The following is a 15276-nucleotide window of genomic DNA, read 5'->3' as shown; positions in this document are numbered from 1 at the left end:
ATATGCCTTTTGGAAATACATGAAATAAATTAATATTAAAAAAATAAATGTTTCATTTTCATGTAGGCTAAACTATCCCTTTAAATTCCATAATACGCAGTCTTTGCCTATTGGTTCTAATTTTCATTTATGATTATGAGTGAACTGTCACCTATCTAAGCTGATGTAGGTATTTTTTGTTGTAATATATAATTATATATATAAACACACACACACACACACACACACACACAGAGAGAGAGAGATAAGTACATATAAATAATTGTATAATTGTAGGGGGCCCCACGGCCTGGTTAAGAGCCACTGCTTTAAAATATCTAATTTCAACTGCACTTTAGTAGATCGAATCATAGATTTACATCCTTGCTCATACAGATTAGAATAATAAAGGCAAGTTCACAAAGCATGATCTTTCGCAATGCATTTGCGCACACAATTTTTATCAAAATACAGGTCAGACTACTTCAATGTCCAAAACAATAACTCAAGAGTATTCACATTTCCAAGAAGTAACTAGATGAGGTGGGAAGACAGGTCACTGGATACACAAAACTCACTCAAATTACAAATGATAGTTTTTTTTTTCAAAACACTAATGTAAAATTAATTAATGTTAAGGGAAATCAGAATAAAATCTTGGGAAACAAGGACACCTCTATGCCCGGTGTTTCCTTGGTGACTAGGACTGATTTCGCAAAAATGTTGCCCTTTTGCCTTTATTGTTTCCCCAATGCTCTTTTCTCCATGCCAAACATGTACACATAGCCTACACTGAACAACCCGACAATGAGCTTCTACTGCCACCTTTGAGAAACATCACGGTAAGAGTCCTTGGTTAGCTGCGTATTCTCCGTCTCTGTAGATCAATTTACGTTTTGGTACTTAATTGCTTTTTAAATGGCAAGCTGAATTCATTACGCTGTACATTAACAGCAATGGCTCTTTCTCCTCAGGAGCAATAGCAGACCACAGAGAGAGAAAACAAAAAAACAGGGCCTCTCCCTTCAGTGGAAGACATGAGACAGGAGAAACACAGGCCATGATAAATTAGGACTGTTAGTGTTGCATTGGAGATTCGCATCGGTGTAAATTTGGGCCTTCAGAGTCACTAAAAATGGTAGCAGTCCTAGTGCTATGACACCCGGATCATCTGGGCCACAGCCTCGTCTCCAGTCTGGTTCTGGTCCTGTTGCTCCTGCAGGGGTGAAGGGGAGAGGAAGAGGGTCAATCATTACCCTCACGCCTAATTTTAGATATGCTTCACTCAGCACTTAGCCTTTTTACTGGGGTTGAGACATCATGACTTATAGCATCAGGAAAAACACTGAATAACCAAGAAAAAACAGCAAAAGGTTTATGTTTACCAAGCTGTCACATCGTTGGATTTCAGGAAAATTTAGACTTCTGTTCTATAGAACTGTTTAACGTTACAGGCTTCAAAGCAGACATTTGTCCTGTTCTAGTCAGTGAAGTACCTGGAAATATTAAATCCCAAAACATTTCTGAATAATGATGACTTGACAAGACAAACAGGATCATGAATCAAGGCATGATTCACTGCTGTTTCACAGTACACAACTGTTCAAAAGTTTGGGGTCAGCAAGTTTAAAAAAAATGTTTTTTAAAGAAGTCTCATATGCTCACCAAGGCTGCATTTATTTGATACAGTTATACAGTAGGATAGCAATATTGTGAAATATTACAATTTTAAATAAGTTTCCTATTTTAATATTTTAAAATGTAAGTTATTCCTGTGATATCAAAGCTGAATTTTCCAGCATTATTACTCGTCTTCAGTCACATGATCCTTCAGAAATCATTCTAATATGCTGATTTGCTGCTCAAGAAACATTTTTTTATCAATTTTGAGAACAGTCGTGCTGCTTAATATTTTTGTGAAAAACGGCAATTTTTTTTCAGGATTCTTTGATTTAACAAAGTTCAAAATTACAGCATTTAGAAAATAGAATTTAACAATGTAAATATATTTACTGTCACTTTTGAGCAATTCAAATGCACCCTTGCCTATTAAAATGATTTATTTCTTGTCAAAAACACTTTACAATAAGGTTCATTAGATAACAACCAACATGAGCTAAGAAGGAACAACACTTCCTCAGCATTTATTATTCTTAGTTCATATTAATTTCAACATTTACTAATACATTATTAAAGTCTAAGGTTGTATTTGTTAACATTAGTTAATGCACTGTGAACTAACGAACTAACAATGAACAGCTGTATTTTTATTAACTAACATTTACAAAGATTAATAAAAACTGTAACAAATGTATTGCTCATTGTTAGTTAATGTTGAGAACATGTAATGTTCATAGATTAACTAATATTAACTAATGAACCTTATTGTTAAGTGTTACCAAAAAATCTTACTGACCCCAAACTTTAAAACGGTAGTTGAGTTTGTAGTTTGAGTTATTTTTCTCAGTGAACATTTTGGAAGTCAGACAGAATGTTTATTCAGCATAAAAATCACAACATGCGACAAAAATGAACACAGTGACGACGCTGCACAGGTTAAGCCAAGCAAGAAAGGACAGTGTCCACCAAACAAAACAAATGCTTCCTCAAAAAAATTTAGTAAACAAAACAATATAAAATATATACATTTCAAACAAATCTCATTTCTTTTAAACTGGTTCCTCAAAAAAAAAAAAAGTCATATTTTCAGGCAGTGATTTCATGATTGAGCTTAGCGAACTGAGCACTCATTCTTTCTTTAACCTCCATACTGTTAATAAAAATGGTGCTTAGATCAAACAGAAACAGTCACATGGTAAAGTCAGTCACATTGCTTCAGCAATTCGGAAGAGCTGCATCAGTATGCAAGGAATATCAGTGTTTTCATCGTGATTATGTCATGACTGTGAGGGGATGATCTTTTTCTTGTTAAATATTGCAGAAATCCAAGTTAACACAGGCAGGTCATAAAATACCACACGACAGATTTTGCAGATCATGCAGTCTGTTCGCACGAATGCTTAACTAGCAATGAGACATGATGGGACAGACTCAAGCAGCCAACAAGCACAGGAAAAAGCAGGAGGTTATGCGTGCAAGAACAGCCAATGACAGCATGTCACACCGGGAAAGGAGTGAGAATGCATCTGCTAAGCGGAGATGAGCGCCTAAGCGAGGGGCGGAGTGTGCTCGGGCAGCCAATGTGCGCTCGCGAGTTCGGTGGCATTGCAGAGGTCTTCCTGCTTGACAAGGCGCTGCGCTCTCACCTGCATGGCCAAGGCCATTTCTTCTTTCTCTTTAGGTGAGAAGAAGCGCCCCCCGTCACCGCGCTTCCGCTGCATGGCGTGTTTGTGCCGTGACTCGTGAAGGTATTTCTGTAGGGGAGAGCAGGGAATCAGTCTGGATATGAAACACATTTCAAGATGCGCATCATGGCATTCAGAAGAGGAAGTCTCACCCTTCTTTCTTTAGGGATTTTGCCCTCTGCCTCCAGCTTGGCACGAGCTTGCCGTCTCTTTAAGATACGATGATATTGCTTGGCATTAACATACAGTGGCTCCTCTTCGAGCATCTCGGCTCCTGGCAGAGGGATTCGTTGGATGGCTGGCAAAGCACCACCACCCGGCATCATCTGGAAGAGCGGGAAGGGAAGAAAAGGGGCACACAGAATTAATTCAATCTATGTCCAAACCTGAACAGACATAAAAATTTATTAACAAATGTAACAACTTCAATCAATCAAATCAAATTAATTATCAATCCAGTGATCAGTCAGGTTACAGCTGATGTAATATGGACTGAAATTTGATGACACACTAGCGTGAGAAAAGGACACCCACAGAACAGCTGAGTAGATCATTTGTGAAGTGGCGACAGGCAGATATCATCCATACACCGGAATCAATGCTAAATATTAACAGAGCAGACGGAGGTCGCCACTTTCCACTTGCTTCTGAGTAAATCATCAAATTCTAGGAAGATTCCTGAAACTAGGAATTTTTTTTTTTAAATTGAAAGACACTGAATGCTATTACACATTAAAGGAATAGTTCACCTTAAATACAATATCATTATTTACACCCTTGTGTTGTTCCAAACCTGTATGACTTTATTTCTCTCATGGAACAAAAAAGGAAAAATGTGTCCTTGCCAATGTTTTTTTTATATAATAATGAAATTGAATCTGGGGATCTGCGGGCTGTCTGACTCCAAATGACAAAGTACAAAGTAAGTCATACAAAAGCTTTGTGAGATGAACAAATAAATGTGTCATTATTCATTTCCAATCTTCTCCTTCACTGTAGTTCTTATTTCTCATTCCCACTTCAAGCCACATCGTGATCAGTCAATGTGACACCTAATCATTCACAACGAAGGGTCGCATCAAAAAAGGTCCAAAGGTGTCATATCTGAGTTTCAATTACTTAAATTTAACCCCTTTTATATTTTTATGGTGTTTTTATGTCATTTTGAAATTTGACAGATCCAGATTGTTTTCTGTAAATAACATAAACATAAATATTAGAAGAAAAACTTGAACTTAAAAATTTGAAATGTTGCCTTAAGGCTGATTTATAATTCTGCGTCGGATCTACGCCGGAGCCTCTACGCCGTAGACTACACATTAATTTTAATTTATACTTCTGCGTCGTTGTCCGCGTTGACGCATGCAGAGGGAGCATGTGAAACCCGAGGGAGCGGTTTGAGCAGACCAATCACAGCCAGGGATTGAAGTGAAAAAAATTCTTCTGACTGAAATTTATTTCAGGGCAAGTCATATTCGTTTAACTTTATTTAAATAGTCGAGACCAATAGCGTTTTAAGGGGAGATGTTTTAAACCGCTTTAATATTGCCAGTTTGCGTATTTTAAAATCTATTTTAATCTATGAAAAAAATTTACTTAGCTTGACAAATACTCAGGCACGTGCAGGGGGGGGGGGGGGGGGGGGGGGTTTGGGTGCTCTCTTGCCCCTTGGTGCCCAAAGTGCCCTTTCGTCAAGGCAAAATTTCCTCTCCTTTTTTTTGTAATCAAAGGCCCTTTTGTGGATGCCTGCCCAATCTAACTATTAGTAAAATTAATGAATAATAATTTAGCCGTAAATAAAATGACCCACATGATGAACTTTCACCTGACGAACTCATCCTAGACGATTCCTCACTCTGCACGCTCATTTTTTAATTTCGCGCGGCTACGCGCACTACCAGAGGATATCTTCAACTCTGCGGCTGCTGGTAAGTGGTGTTTTATTCTCAGCTAAGTGATTTTGATGTTTGTTTACTTATTATTATTATTTTACAAGAACGACGTGAAGAGCATGCTGAGATGTTGTTTATATTGCTGTGTGTAGGCTGTAGAAGTAACGTTAGCTTGCTGTTTGAGGGAGAAAAGTTTCGTCGAGGGGTCTGGTCTTTTTATGTTATTTGACTAAAAACTATTATTTTTACTTTAAACTATTATTACAGTATTTATTTAAAAACGTATAGTGCCATAAAAATTATTATAACAAATCTGGTAAGAGTATAGGCTTATTATCACATAGGCTTACCAATATCTTATGTTTTGTGTGCAGAAGCCTCTGTGAACATCTCCCCTAGTACTATTATATACTATTATTATATTATAGCAGCCTGGGCCGAATCTGCAGCTTTACAGCAGGTCAGTGAGCTAGTGAAGGTTCCAAACACTGTCAGCAATCTTTACATCTTGTCATGGTCACATGGAAATGATTTAATCAGCTAATATATCTCTATATGTTTGTTTTAATGTCTACAGTCTCAGATCAGCTCCAGCAGTGTCAGCAGCAGTAACAACAACAGCAAAGGCAGAAAACTCACTTAAGGACTTTAGTAAGAATGTACCAAATGTACCAGAACAGGTATCACATTAATGTTACAAATCTTGTAAAGTATTAATTGCTGTTTCTGTTTGCTTAGTTTTTATTTTCATTGTATAAATGTAACTTGTATTTTTGTAAATCAGTTTTTGCCATGAAAATAGCCATAGATGCTGATATGGCATTAAATAAAACTATACTGTACGAAACATGGGCCACGTTGATTTTGTCCTACACAGTTTACTATAACAGCTGTTCTTTATTATTCTGTATAACCGAGAAGAAAAAGCCATCAGGTTGGGACAGCTTAAGATACTTCAGTTTCTAATTCCAGAGTTATTAATAGGTGCACACTGCACATTAATTTTTTTTTTTTACTTTTAAACTTAAAATTTGTCTTTTCTGTTCTGTTTCTTTTTCAAAACTGCATCAATGCATTTGCTACTGTATCGGTACAGAATCATCCGTATTGATATATTACTGTATTGAGATTTTGAGCACAGCCCTATTTAAAGCCTTGTTCCGCATGTGCTCCCTTTTACACTTTGAGCACCTGCCCCTCCAGAGGTCTCTGCACGGCCCTACAAATACTCAACCATCTACATAACTTTTCATTGCATGTTTTTATTTATCTTATAGGACCAAACAATGCTAAACTATATTAATATATAGTTTGTTCCATGGCAAATCGTTTTGGCTGAGGGCAAAGTGAAGTTTCATAACTTTATATTTAGGCTATTTAACTTTAACTTTGTAACCTTTTAGAGAGCTGACTAATGTTTGACTGAATTGTTTGGTTTATTTCTCATTGCATAGCTTCTTATAGCCTACCTATTAGGCTACTTATACTGGATATTATTGATCATTAAAACTGACATTTAACAAAAAGAGACAGGGTTGTGTAATGTTATATATTCTAAAATATATAAAATATTCTTTATATATATTTTACTATACATTCTCTTCACTGTATGTGTACATGCATAATAAAATAAAACGATACAACCATGTCTCTGTTTGTTAAATGTCAGTTTTAAAGATCAATAATGTTTCATATTTTTGAAATGAAAACAAAAAGCAGCAGGGTTGTGTTTTATATTTCGTGTTGTTATAAATATATGCAGTGAAGATAATCAATGTGCGTTGCCTGAACCACATTTGTGTGGCCATTAATATGCTATGATAATATGTTCATTTATAAATGAAAAGAGGTGTTTTATATACATTTCGTTTTATTGTTGATGAAAAGAGGCAGAGTTGTATTTTATACCATATTTCGTTTTATTGTTGTCTTAAAATATACACAAAGATATAACCGGAGTAGCCAGAGCGTGCTGAGTGACGCGATCAAGAACGCGCTGTTCCATTTGCAGAATAACCGGACTTGCGTCCTCTCGTCCTCGGGAGTTCGTTCTCCTGAGTTGAACTTGGCAAGTCCGAACTACAAAGGACGCAAGTCCGTAGTTTGCGTACTTGGTATTGAGGAACGGCCAATATTGACCCGAGTTCTGTTTTCTATCATGCGCCGTGCACGTTTGCGATGACGTAATATGCACGCAAACACACCAGGGTTGGATAGAATCAAGTTGTGTGAAATGTGTGACAATGGGCGTCGCCATGACGACGATTCCGGTTGGCTACTTCCTACTCCGGTTGCCTAATAATATTCGAAGATCGCTGGGTATTATGCAATTAATATTTGAGAATCGCACCCCTCCATCACATCACGCACACATGCATGTAAAGGCCATAGGCTACACACCAGAGCACATGAGCAAAGCGGAGCAGTGTGACGCTTAAATATAAGTTAAACAAAAAAAACTAAACATACGTTTTATATTTAAGTTTCACAATATGTTTTTTTTTTTATTATTTCATCTATGTTGATTATATGAAAAGGGAACCGCATAAGATGATTCAGATATGATCATAAGATGCCCAATATATCGGAAAACATTTGGAATGGCTCAGACATGATTTTGAACACTTATCAAGTTTTTTTTGTAGAAAGCCTTTCTGTAAAGTGAATTTAGTTTAGTATAAATTGTATCTTCATTTTTATCAATGTTTTATCAACAAATTGCCTGGAATAATAAATAAGAAGCACAAATAGTAGATATACAGGACACGGAGGCGCGGGCGCGTGAACTGGAGCGCGTCTTATTAATCAACGAAATTCAGCGTTGCCTCACATACATGATAAGTATATCTATAGAAAGCTTGAAATGTGTACTTTTAAACAAAATAATTAAAAACGAGCAGAAATGGGCTGCTCTCTGCTTATGTATAGGTTAATGTATAGGCTAAATTCGTATGAAGTGTGCATTTCTCTCTATAGGCGCGTTCACTACTGCGAAGATGGCGAGTCAGCATCATCAAATTTATCTTTGCAGTTGAAACTTACAGAAAACACTAGTTATTAATAAACAATTAAAATGTTTAATGCATAATCATTACTTTTGCCGGTTTTTTTGTGGCAAGCTTATGCGTGCGTTGAGATGCAGAATAGGCAATATATTACGAAAACGCACATTATGGTTTAGCATTCTCTCCCATATAGTATACATAACTTCCAACCCAACTTCAGTCGTGCACGGGCAGGGCCAGCACTACTTATTTCACATATTTTCTAACCAGCACATCACTGCGGGCGTTCTGAGCAAGCGGCGCTTAATCTTCATAAAGCTTCGAACCGGAAAAGGACAACCGGCTTCCGGTTCAAACCCGCTATGAATCATGGGTAAATTCGTTAACCAGGAAAAAGGTGGATATCAAAAGTGATTGTTGCTAGTTCATTTAAAACATCAGAATATGCTCCCCATACACCTACCCTGATTTAAATGAAATAACGATGTCAAAATATTGTGAGATTTACACAATTATGGAAACAATAGAGAATGAATCAACATTCTCTGTGATCGATTCTCGCTTGGGTAGCATTTTTTTGCGAAGGCAGCACAAATCGACAGACTCTGCTATCGATTCGCGCTACGGTAGAATTTTTCGACAAGGCAGCACAAATCGTCAGAACACAAGGAACAAACCCGCTCGGATTCGGACCGCAGTGAACCAGCTGTAGCCTGACATGCCCTTCTCCAAAATAAGATTAATTGAGTGAACACGGAGCAGTTTTTCCGTGAGAGGGAATTGAGAACCCGGACTGGACCATAAGCGAAGTGATTACAGAATGCTAGAGTGGAGAGAAGAACGTGCTTTCGCTCCAATCCAGGCTTTATCACATCCCCCTCAGCAGGGTGAATACACCTCGTCTTTCCTTAATTTAAAACCTATTCAAACTAAAATTAAGACATTTATCACACTATTTGAGAAATGAAAGCCTATTTACGGCCTAAAAATGATGAAAAGTGAATTTAAGACATTAAGGACAGACGCCGGGAACCCTGCAATTGACTGAAATCCGTCATAGATTCGCTGCAATTAACGGAAATCCGTCGTAGCGACGGAGAACTTTAATACCTGCACAGCGCTTGCGCCCACGTAGAATTGACGCGTTGTTACATTTTTGGAGAGGTGCACGTCAGGGTACGCGCGCTACACACAGCCTACGACGTAACTACGGCGTGACTCGTGAGTTCGACGCAGAAGTATAAATTGGGCTTTAGCAGGGAATGACATAATAGCGACACCAGCAACAGAGGCAAAACTGATAATGGCAACATGCTACTTCTGGACAAAACAAACAAACTAGTTAGCCTATACAATTGAAGGAACATAGAAATGTTGCCATTAGGGCTGAGCGATATATCGAGTTTGTACGATATATCAGTATATTTTAAATGATATAGAATGAGGCAATACCATATCTAGATACAGTAGTTTGATATTACATGCACATCTAAAAATAGCAGAGAAAGTGCATTATCCAATTTGTCCTAAACATGAGACAGGCTTCAAAAATAACAACAACATAGTTAATGCATAGGCAATAGTTTAAAGTGGCTTGCTCCGTGAGAAGCTCTGACTGTCACACACAGCGGATATACATTTTGCTCAAATATTTCTTGTTGTACATTAAAAGATTTTAAACCTTCAAGTGTATCTCTATGACAGCAGTAACTGTAAAGTGACTATTACAATTGGGTAATTAAATGTGGACTATATAATTACTATAAGTTCAGATGAGTATAAGGGAAAACACATTCACTTATCTGAGCTTATAATAATTAACATTTAGTCTGTGCTTTTGTTTTAATTTATTTTCGTTTTTAGTTTAGTAAATTTAACTTCTGCTTTAAAAGCTTTATTTTTGTTTTTAGATTGTAATATTGTATATAATACTAAAACTTTTAAAACTTAAACAAAAATTAAAATAGAAATATTAAAAAATAAAACTTAATAAAAATGACAAAAGCACATAACAAAATTACTCAAACTTAAACTAAAATTCAAATGAAAACTGAATATCTGCTAATTTAAAATGTAATAAATACTATAATAGTATATAAATGATAAATGAACACTGCCACAGAATAATGAAAGTCATGTGAGTTTGAAACAACATTTCAGAGAAGTAGGGCTGGGAGATATGGCCAAAAAATATATAAAAAAAATATTTCATAAATGTTTTCATATCAGCCAATATCGATAATTATCACGATAAATGTCAAATCTTTCTTTTTTTCAAGTTTAAAGGCAGATTTTTGCTCCTATGTGAAAGTTTAACCCAGACTGTTAGTGGTTTTAAACTAATCTTTATTGTAAGAACATCACAAATACTTGGTAAACAGGTGAATATTTCACAAATCTGAGGTAGGTACACTTTTTAAATTCTCTACAATTTTCTTTCCTTTTTTCCTTGACAAAATAAATATATCTATTTTTTTTTTTTTTTGGATGTATTGCTTAGTTCCTGCATGTTTTAAAAGGTGATATTGTTTCAAATCATGAAACAGGTTTGTTATACCTGATTTTATTGGCACATATCTTTGGTACAGTTTGCCGTGCAAGCTGCAATATTAATTATATGACATGTTTTGTCCCTTAGAAACGCACATTTGACAGTAGCTTGAGTTGGTGATGCAGTTAAATTTGTTAACAAAAACAGTAACATTTATAAAAATTGTAACAACCTAATTTTTATTTGGGTAAAATTTTTATATTCTGGCAGTTTAAGTTAGGAGTCTACCATGGTTATCACAATCTAAATGTATGATAATATAGATGGAAGTAATCACCAAGTTAAAACCATAAATATTGCACGCAAAATGTAACTATATGGGTTCTATGGTATTTGTTATTAAAAACATTAGCCTAAATACATTTATTATAAATACAAATGCACAAGTGCTATGGCTTATTAACAAAAATACTTTCTGCCACAATAACATTGTGCAGTTAGTGTTACTACAGTAAATCCATCGTAAATGATGGTGATTTGTAGATTGAAAATTCTAACTGGATCATTCATTGCACAATGTTTCTTGTGTTTGTCACTGCTGTTGAGAATGTCAGCGCTGTTTCGTCTGGCTTTAAACTAGTTTAAATCACCAAGACATTTGTGTTCTTCGTTGAATGGCAGCGCTGTTCACATTTCAGTAGGGATGAGTCACGATTTTCGATTAGACATATTGCCCAGCCCTTAGGTGAACTATCCCTTTAAGGTATAATCATTTGTACAAATCTATTTACTCTTCGGAAGGTTGGATCAGCACGTGAAAAGGCGAGTCCACAAGCATGGTGATTGAGTTTTAACACAGCATGCACCCTCCTACACCTGTGATGACTAATGAAGGGGACGGTTTAACTTTGTTAGATACCTCATCAGGAGGTCTTACCATGACCATTCCCCCAGTGTTCACCATGTTTCCGGATACTGGCAAGGTAACGGTGACTGTGCCCTGCCCGCTGTTGGTTGTGGAGGTGTTAGCGGCCCCTGCTGCCTGGACAATCTGAGTGCCTGCCAGGGAGCCTGCTGGGATGGTGATCATGCCTATGGAGGGGAGAGAACTATTAGTCCCCACCTGAATAACCTTCAGTATAATGGCATATTCATGTTTGTTAAAACCCTGATTGATCATCTAGTTTATCTTGTTCATGTCTGATTTAAAGTTCACTGAAGACAGATAAACCTGGGAATAGGTATTGTATTTAAATACCCTGCTGCAGAACTGTGCCATCAGCGTTCACAGGCTGGTATACAATAGTCTGTCCTTCAGCTGTTTGGGCAACCTGCTGTCCTTGTAATGTTATCTGCTGCCCCTGTAATAGAGAACACAAATTCATTTACAGTTCATACAACAAAACCAGTGTAAAGTACTCTGAAAAAAAATCTGCCTTATTCAAATTGTACAAACTCTAATCATAGTTGTTATGACAGCATTCTCTTAATTCGTGCATGACATTTTCATCAGTGAAAAAATAAAGTACAACGTTCCCACACCATTTTACCCACGATGTTATTAATCTGCATAGGTGTTCTAGGTTTGGAATTGTTAGTTACATTCCAACTAAACAGACCAGAGAAAAGATTAAAGTTTGAGACCTGGTTCTGGCCGGCGGTAATGGCAGTCTGGGGCTGCTGTATGATGAACTGTTGAGTCTGACCCTGCTGACCCTGCAGCTGCAGAGTTTGACCTCCCTGCAACTGAATCTGACCCGGCTGAACCAACTGGATCTGCATTTACACACATAAAAAAACAACAACAGTGATTACAATAATAAGTACAACAGAGACGAATTTAGATAATTTTACCTTGAAAAATAATAATAATAAGCCATTGTTTCATATAATATGAGCATTAAGATAATTTTACTGTTAAGTGTAATAATAAATATCATTATCCTCATCCATTGTTTCATAAAATATGTGCAATATTAACATAACAATATCAGAGGGATATATAAATAATTTTGCTGTTCAGTATAATAGGACTACAGATATATATCTACAGATCTATTTAAGGAGACTTTCCCACAATGAGGAGTGTTGATGACAACCAGAATTGCACTAACCTGCTGAAGGCCTTGAGCTCCAGACACAGGCAACTGCATGATGGTCTGGCCCTGAGCTCCAGACATGGCCTGTACCATGATGGGCTGACCTGAGGATGTAATCAGCTGCCCGCCACTCACCTGGACCATCAATGGCTGACCCTGGACCTGAGCGCACACATAAACTGAAAGTTAGCATGGTGAGATGTAGATATTCAACACAATATTAGACCTGCACATTCAGCTTTAGGCATTACACGGGACATACATCAATCACTGTTTATGAAGGACATTTTTTATTTGAATGGGCATGTTGTTCCAGTTTAGTTACAATACATTTAAATAATGTTTTAAGATTTCTACAGAAAATGACACAGACTGGTGGCAATGGCTGGAATGAGGGAGCTAGAATTTCATGTTTCAACATGATCATCAGATAATCATGCAGTTCATCCAAAATCCATACAGTGCTGTGAACTGATCAGTATAAAGTGGTGATAACATGCAAGTGATCTTATAGTAATGACTGTTTAAATTCTGTTCCAGACACATTACAAGACACAAATTATTCTTCTTGTAGTGTGTGTGTCCCGAGCAGATACTTTGATGCCATGGACAACATGGAACATTAGACGAGCCGGATCACAGTTTGCTGTAAGTAAAAGCGAGGCATGCTGGACGAGCTCACATCCTCGCAGACAGTGTGACATGACGCATGCAACATCACAAGCCTGAAGGTCGGAGTTCACACAACTACCTGGAGCGTCTGCACTTGCTGGCCTGTTGCCGTAGTGACAGGTGCTTCTGTTTGCAGCTGTACTGCAGTTACGGTGCCCTGAGCCTGTGGACAATCCCACATCACACTTTGCTCTGCATTCTCTCTTACAGAAATGCACTTTGTCATTTTATACTTCCTATTCCTAATCTAATCCCGTAACTCACACTGTCCATTTCTGATATTCTGGACAAGTGGTTCTCAACAGATTCACAATAAAAAAATGGTTTAGCAATTTATATATATATATATATATACATTCATACATACATATATATATATATATTGTCCATCCAATCAAACTAATTTTGGCACAAAATCATGTCACTTGGTATACTTTTCAGTGGTAAAGAACAGTTACTATAGAGGAAGTTGATTAAAAAACATATCGTAAACAAGTCATCAGTACAACACCAAGAACCTGCATTAAGAAAAGTTAGGAGGGTTGATTTAATTTTCCATGTTGACTTTATGGGGACAATTTAACAACCAGTTCTACAGTGATAAATCAGCAGCTCTTTTGTCAAAAATAAAATAAAATGATATATACACACACATTTTATATATATATATATATATATATATATATAGAGAGAGAGAGAGAGAGAGAGAGAGAGAGAGAGAGAGGGAGAGGGAGAGGGAGAGGGAGAGGGAGAGGGAGAGAGAGAGAGAGAGAGAGAGAGAGAGAGAGAGAGAGAGAGAGAGAGATGTGATTAATATACTGATTGCGTACTGGGTTTGTTTGTGTCACATAAGCCTTGTTTTTATCAGGACTGGGGTATTTCATTTCAAAGGAAAGAGACTGCAGGCCAGTTCATTACTATTTACTCAGTCCTTTCCTTGAATTGGTAACCACTTCCTGAAGTAGATTACTCTCCTCCTATTTTAAAATTACTACTGCACCTTATAAACATCTGCAGTACTGTTGAAGATTTTATTATTTAGAAAACAAGTAATTTTACTATATATTTGGACACAATTATTTCTTCTGTCTGTGACTTTGGATTTCCTCTGTGTATGTGAAAGACCTTGAATGGAATGTTGTTTGCTGCAGAAAATTCTATTCTGAGAAGTCACAAGGTAAAAGACCTTTACCCAAAACTATCTATAGGCTGTGTTACCTTCTTTGGAAGAAGATGTATGTATATAACTCTGAACCAAAATATACTCGGGAGCGCGCTGGAAGGCCGGAGGGCCAGTGGGCCGGAGGGCCAGAGCGTTAGAGCGCCGTTCTATGGAACGGAACGGCGTTCGAAAATAAAGTCTAATTATTTCTGGCATCTAAGATCTCTGCGAAGTTATTTTTCACAAAGATTGAAAACCACTTCAGTACATACAGTTAAAATGTAAAATTTATTTAAATCCCTGAAAAAACAAACAAAATCAAACACACAGTCATGGTCCTTTTCCCCACAGTTAAAGTCACTGATTAAACAGTAAGCTTTACATTGGCTCTTACCTGCTGCTGGATTTGCCCATTGGCAGCTTGCACCACTATCTGATCCCCGGTTGTAGTTGTATATTGCTCCATCTCTCCTTCCTCACCTAATTTGTCATAAAAACATAAAATAAATAAATAATTGAGGTGCAAGGCGTTTCCTACGTATTATTCAGTTCAAGCACAACTAGCAGTCTTCAATGAAATCATGACTTTTGTCTGGTGTCGTGATGGCTGCAGGTTTTGGCCAGAATCCAGGTGTATTTTGAGACTGAATGTTTCCTTATTGAAGATGTTT

At 37.0% G+C, this 15276-nt stretch overlaps 2 protein-coding genes across 9 annotated transcripts in view; both read right to left on the bottom strand.

Moving 5' to 3' along the window:
- Positions 1 to 406: 406 nt before the first annotated feature.
- Positions 407 to 15276, bottom strand: part of nfyal (nuclear transcription factor Y, alpha, like) — a 15348-nt gene continuing 478 nt past the window's right edge. The window contains exons 2-10 of one of the 8 annotated variants that reach the window (XM_077223014.1): positions 15000 to 15085; positions 13520 to 13606; positions 12787 to 12933; positions 12317 to 12448; positions 11931 to 12033; positions 11592 to 11764; positions 3437 to 3610; positions 3246 to 3353; positions 407 to 1195 (exon numbers count right to left, since the gene is read on the bottom strand). In XM_077223014.1, coding sequence (XP_077079129.1) covers positions 1133 to 1195; positions 3246 to 3353; positions 3437 to 3610; positions 11592 to 11764; positions 11931 to 12033; positions 12317 to 12448; positions 12787 to 12933; positions 13520 to 13606; positions 15000 to 15071 — 1059 coding nt within the window. In that variant the 5' untranslated portion in view covers positions 15072 to 15085 and the 3' untranslated portion in view covers positions 407 to 1132. Of the gene's footprint in view, positions 1196 to 3013; positions 3354 to 3436; positions 3611 to 11591; positions 11765 to 11930; positions 12034 to 12316; positions 12449 to 12786; positions 12934 to 13519; positions 13607 to 14999; positions 15086 to 15276 lie in introns of those variants that run through there. The other 7 variants (XM_077223015.1, XM_077223018.1, XM_077223019.1 and 4 more) reach the window with 7 other exon arrangements.
- sort1b (sortilin 1b) overlaps positions 14997 to 15276 on the bottom strand; it is a 21455-nt gene continuing 21175 nt past the window's right edge. Inside the window, exon 21 of the mRNA XM_077223008.1 lies at positions 14997 to 15085. The gene's annotated coding sequence lies outside the window, so the exon portion shown is untranslated. The remainder of the gene's footprint in view (positions 15086 to 15276) is intronic.

This window comes from Siphateles boraxobius, unplaced genomic scaffold, assembly GCF_051911475.1.
Source record: "Siphateles boraxobius isolate OS27281-9 unplaced genomic scaffold, OSU_SipBor_1 9, whole genome shotgun sequence".
Lineage (NCBI taxonomy): Eukaryota > Metazoa > Chordata > Actinopteri > Cypriniformes > Leuciscidae > Siphateles > Siphateles boraxobius.
Note: the sequence above shows the minus strand (reverse complement) of the source record. Positions and strands in the feature narration are given on the sequence as shown.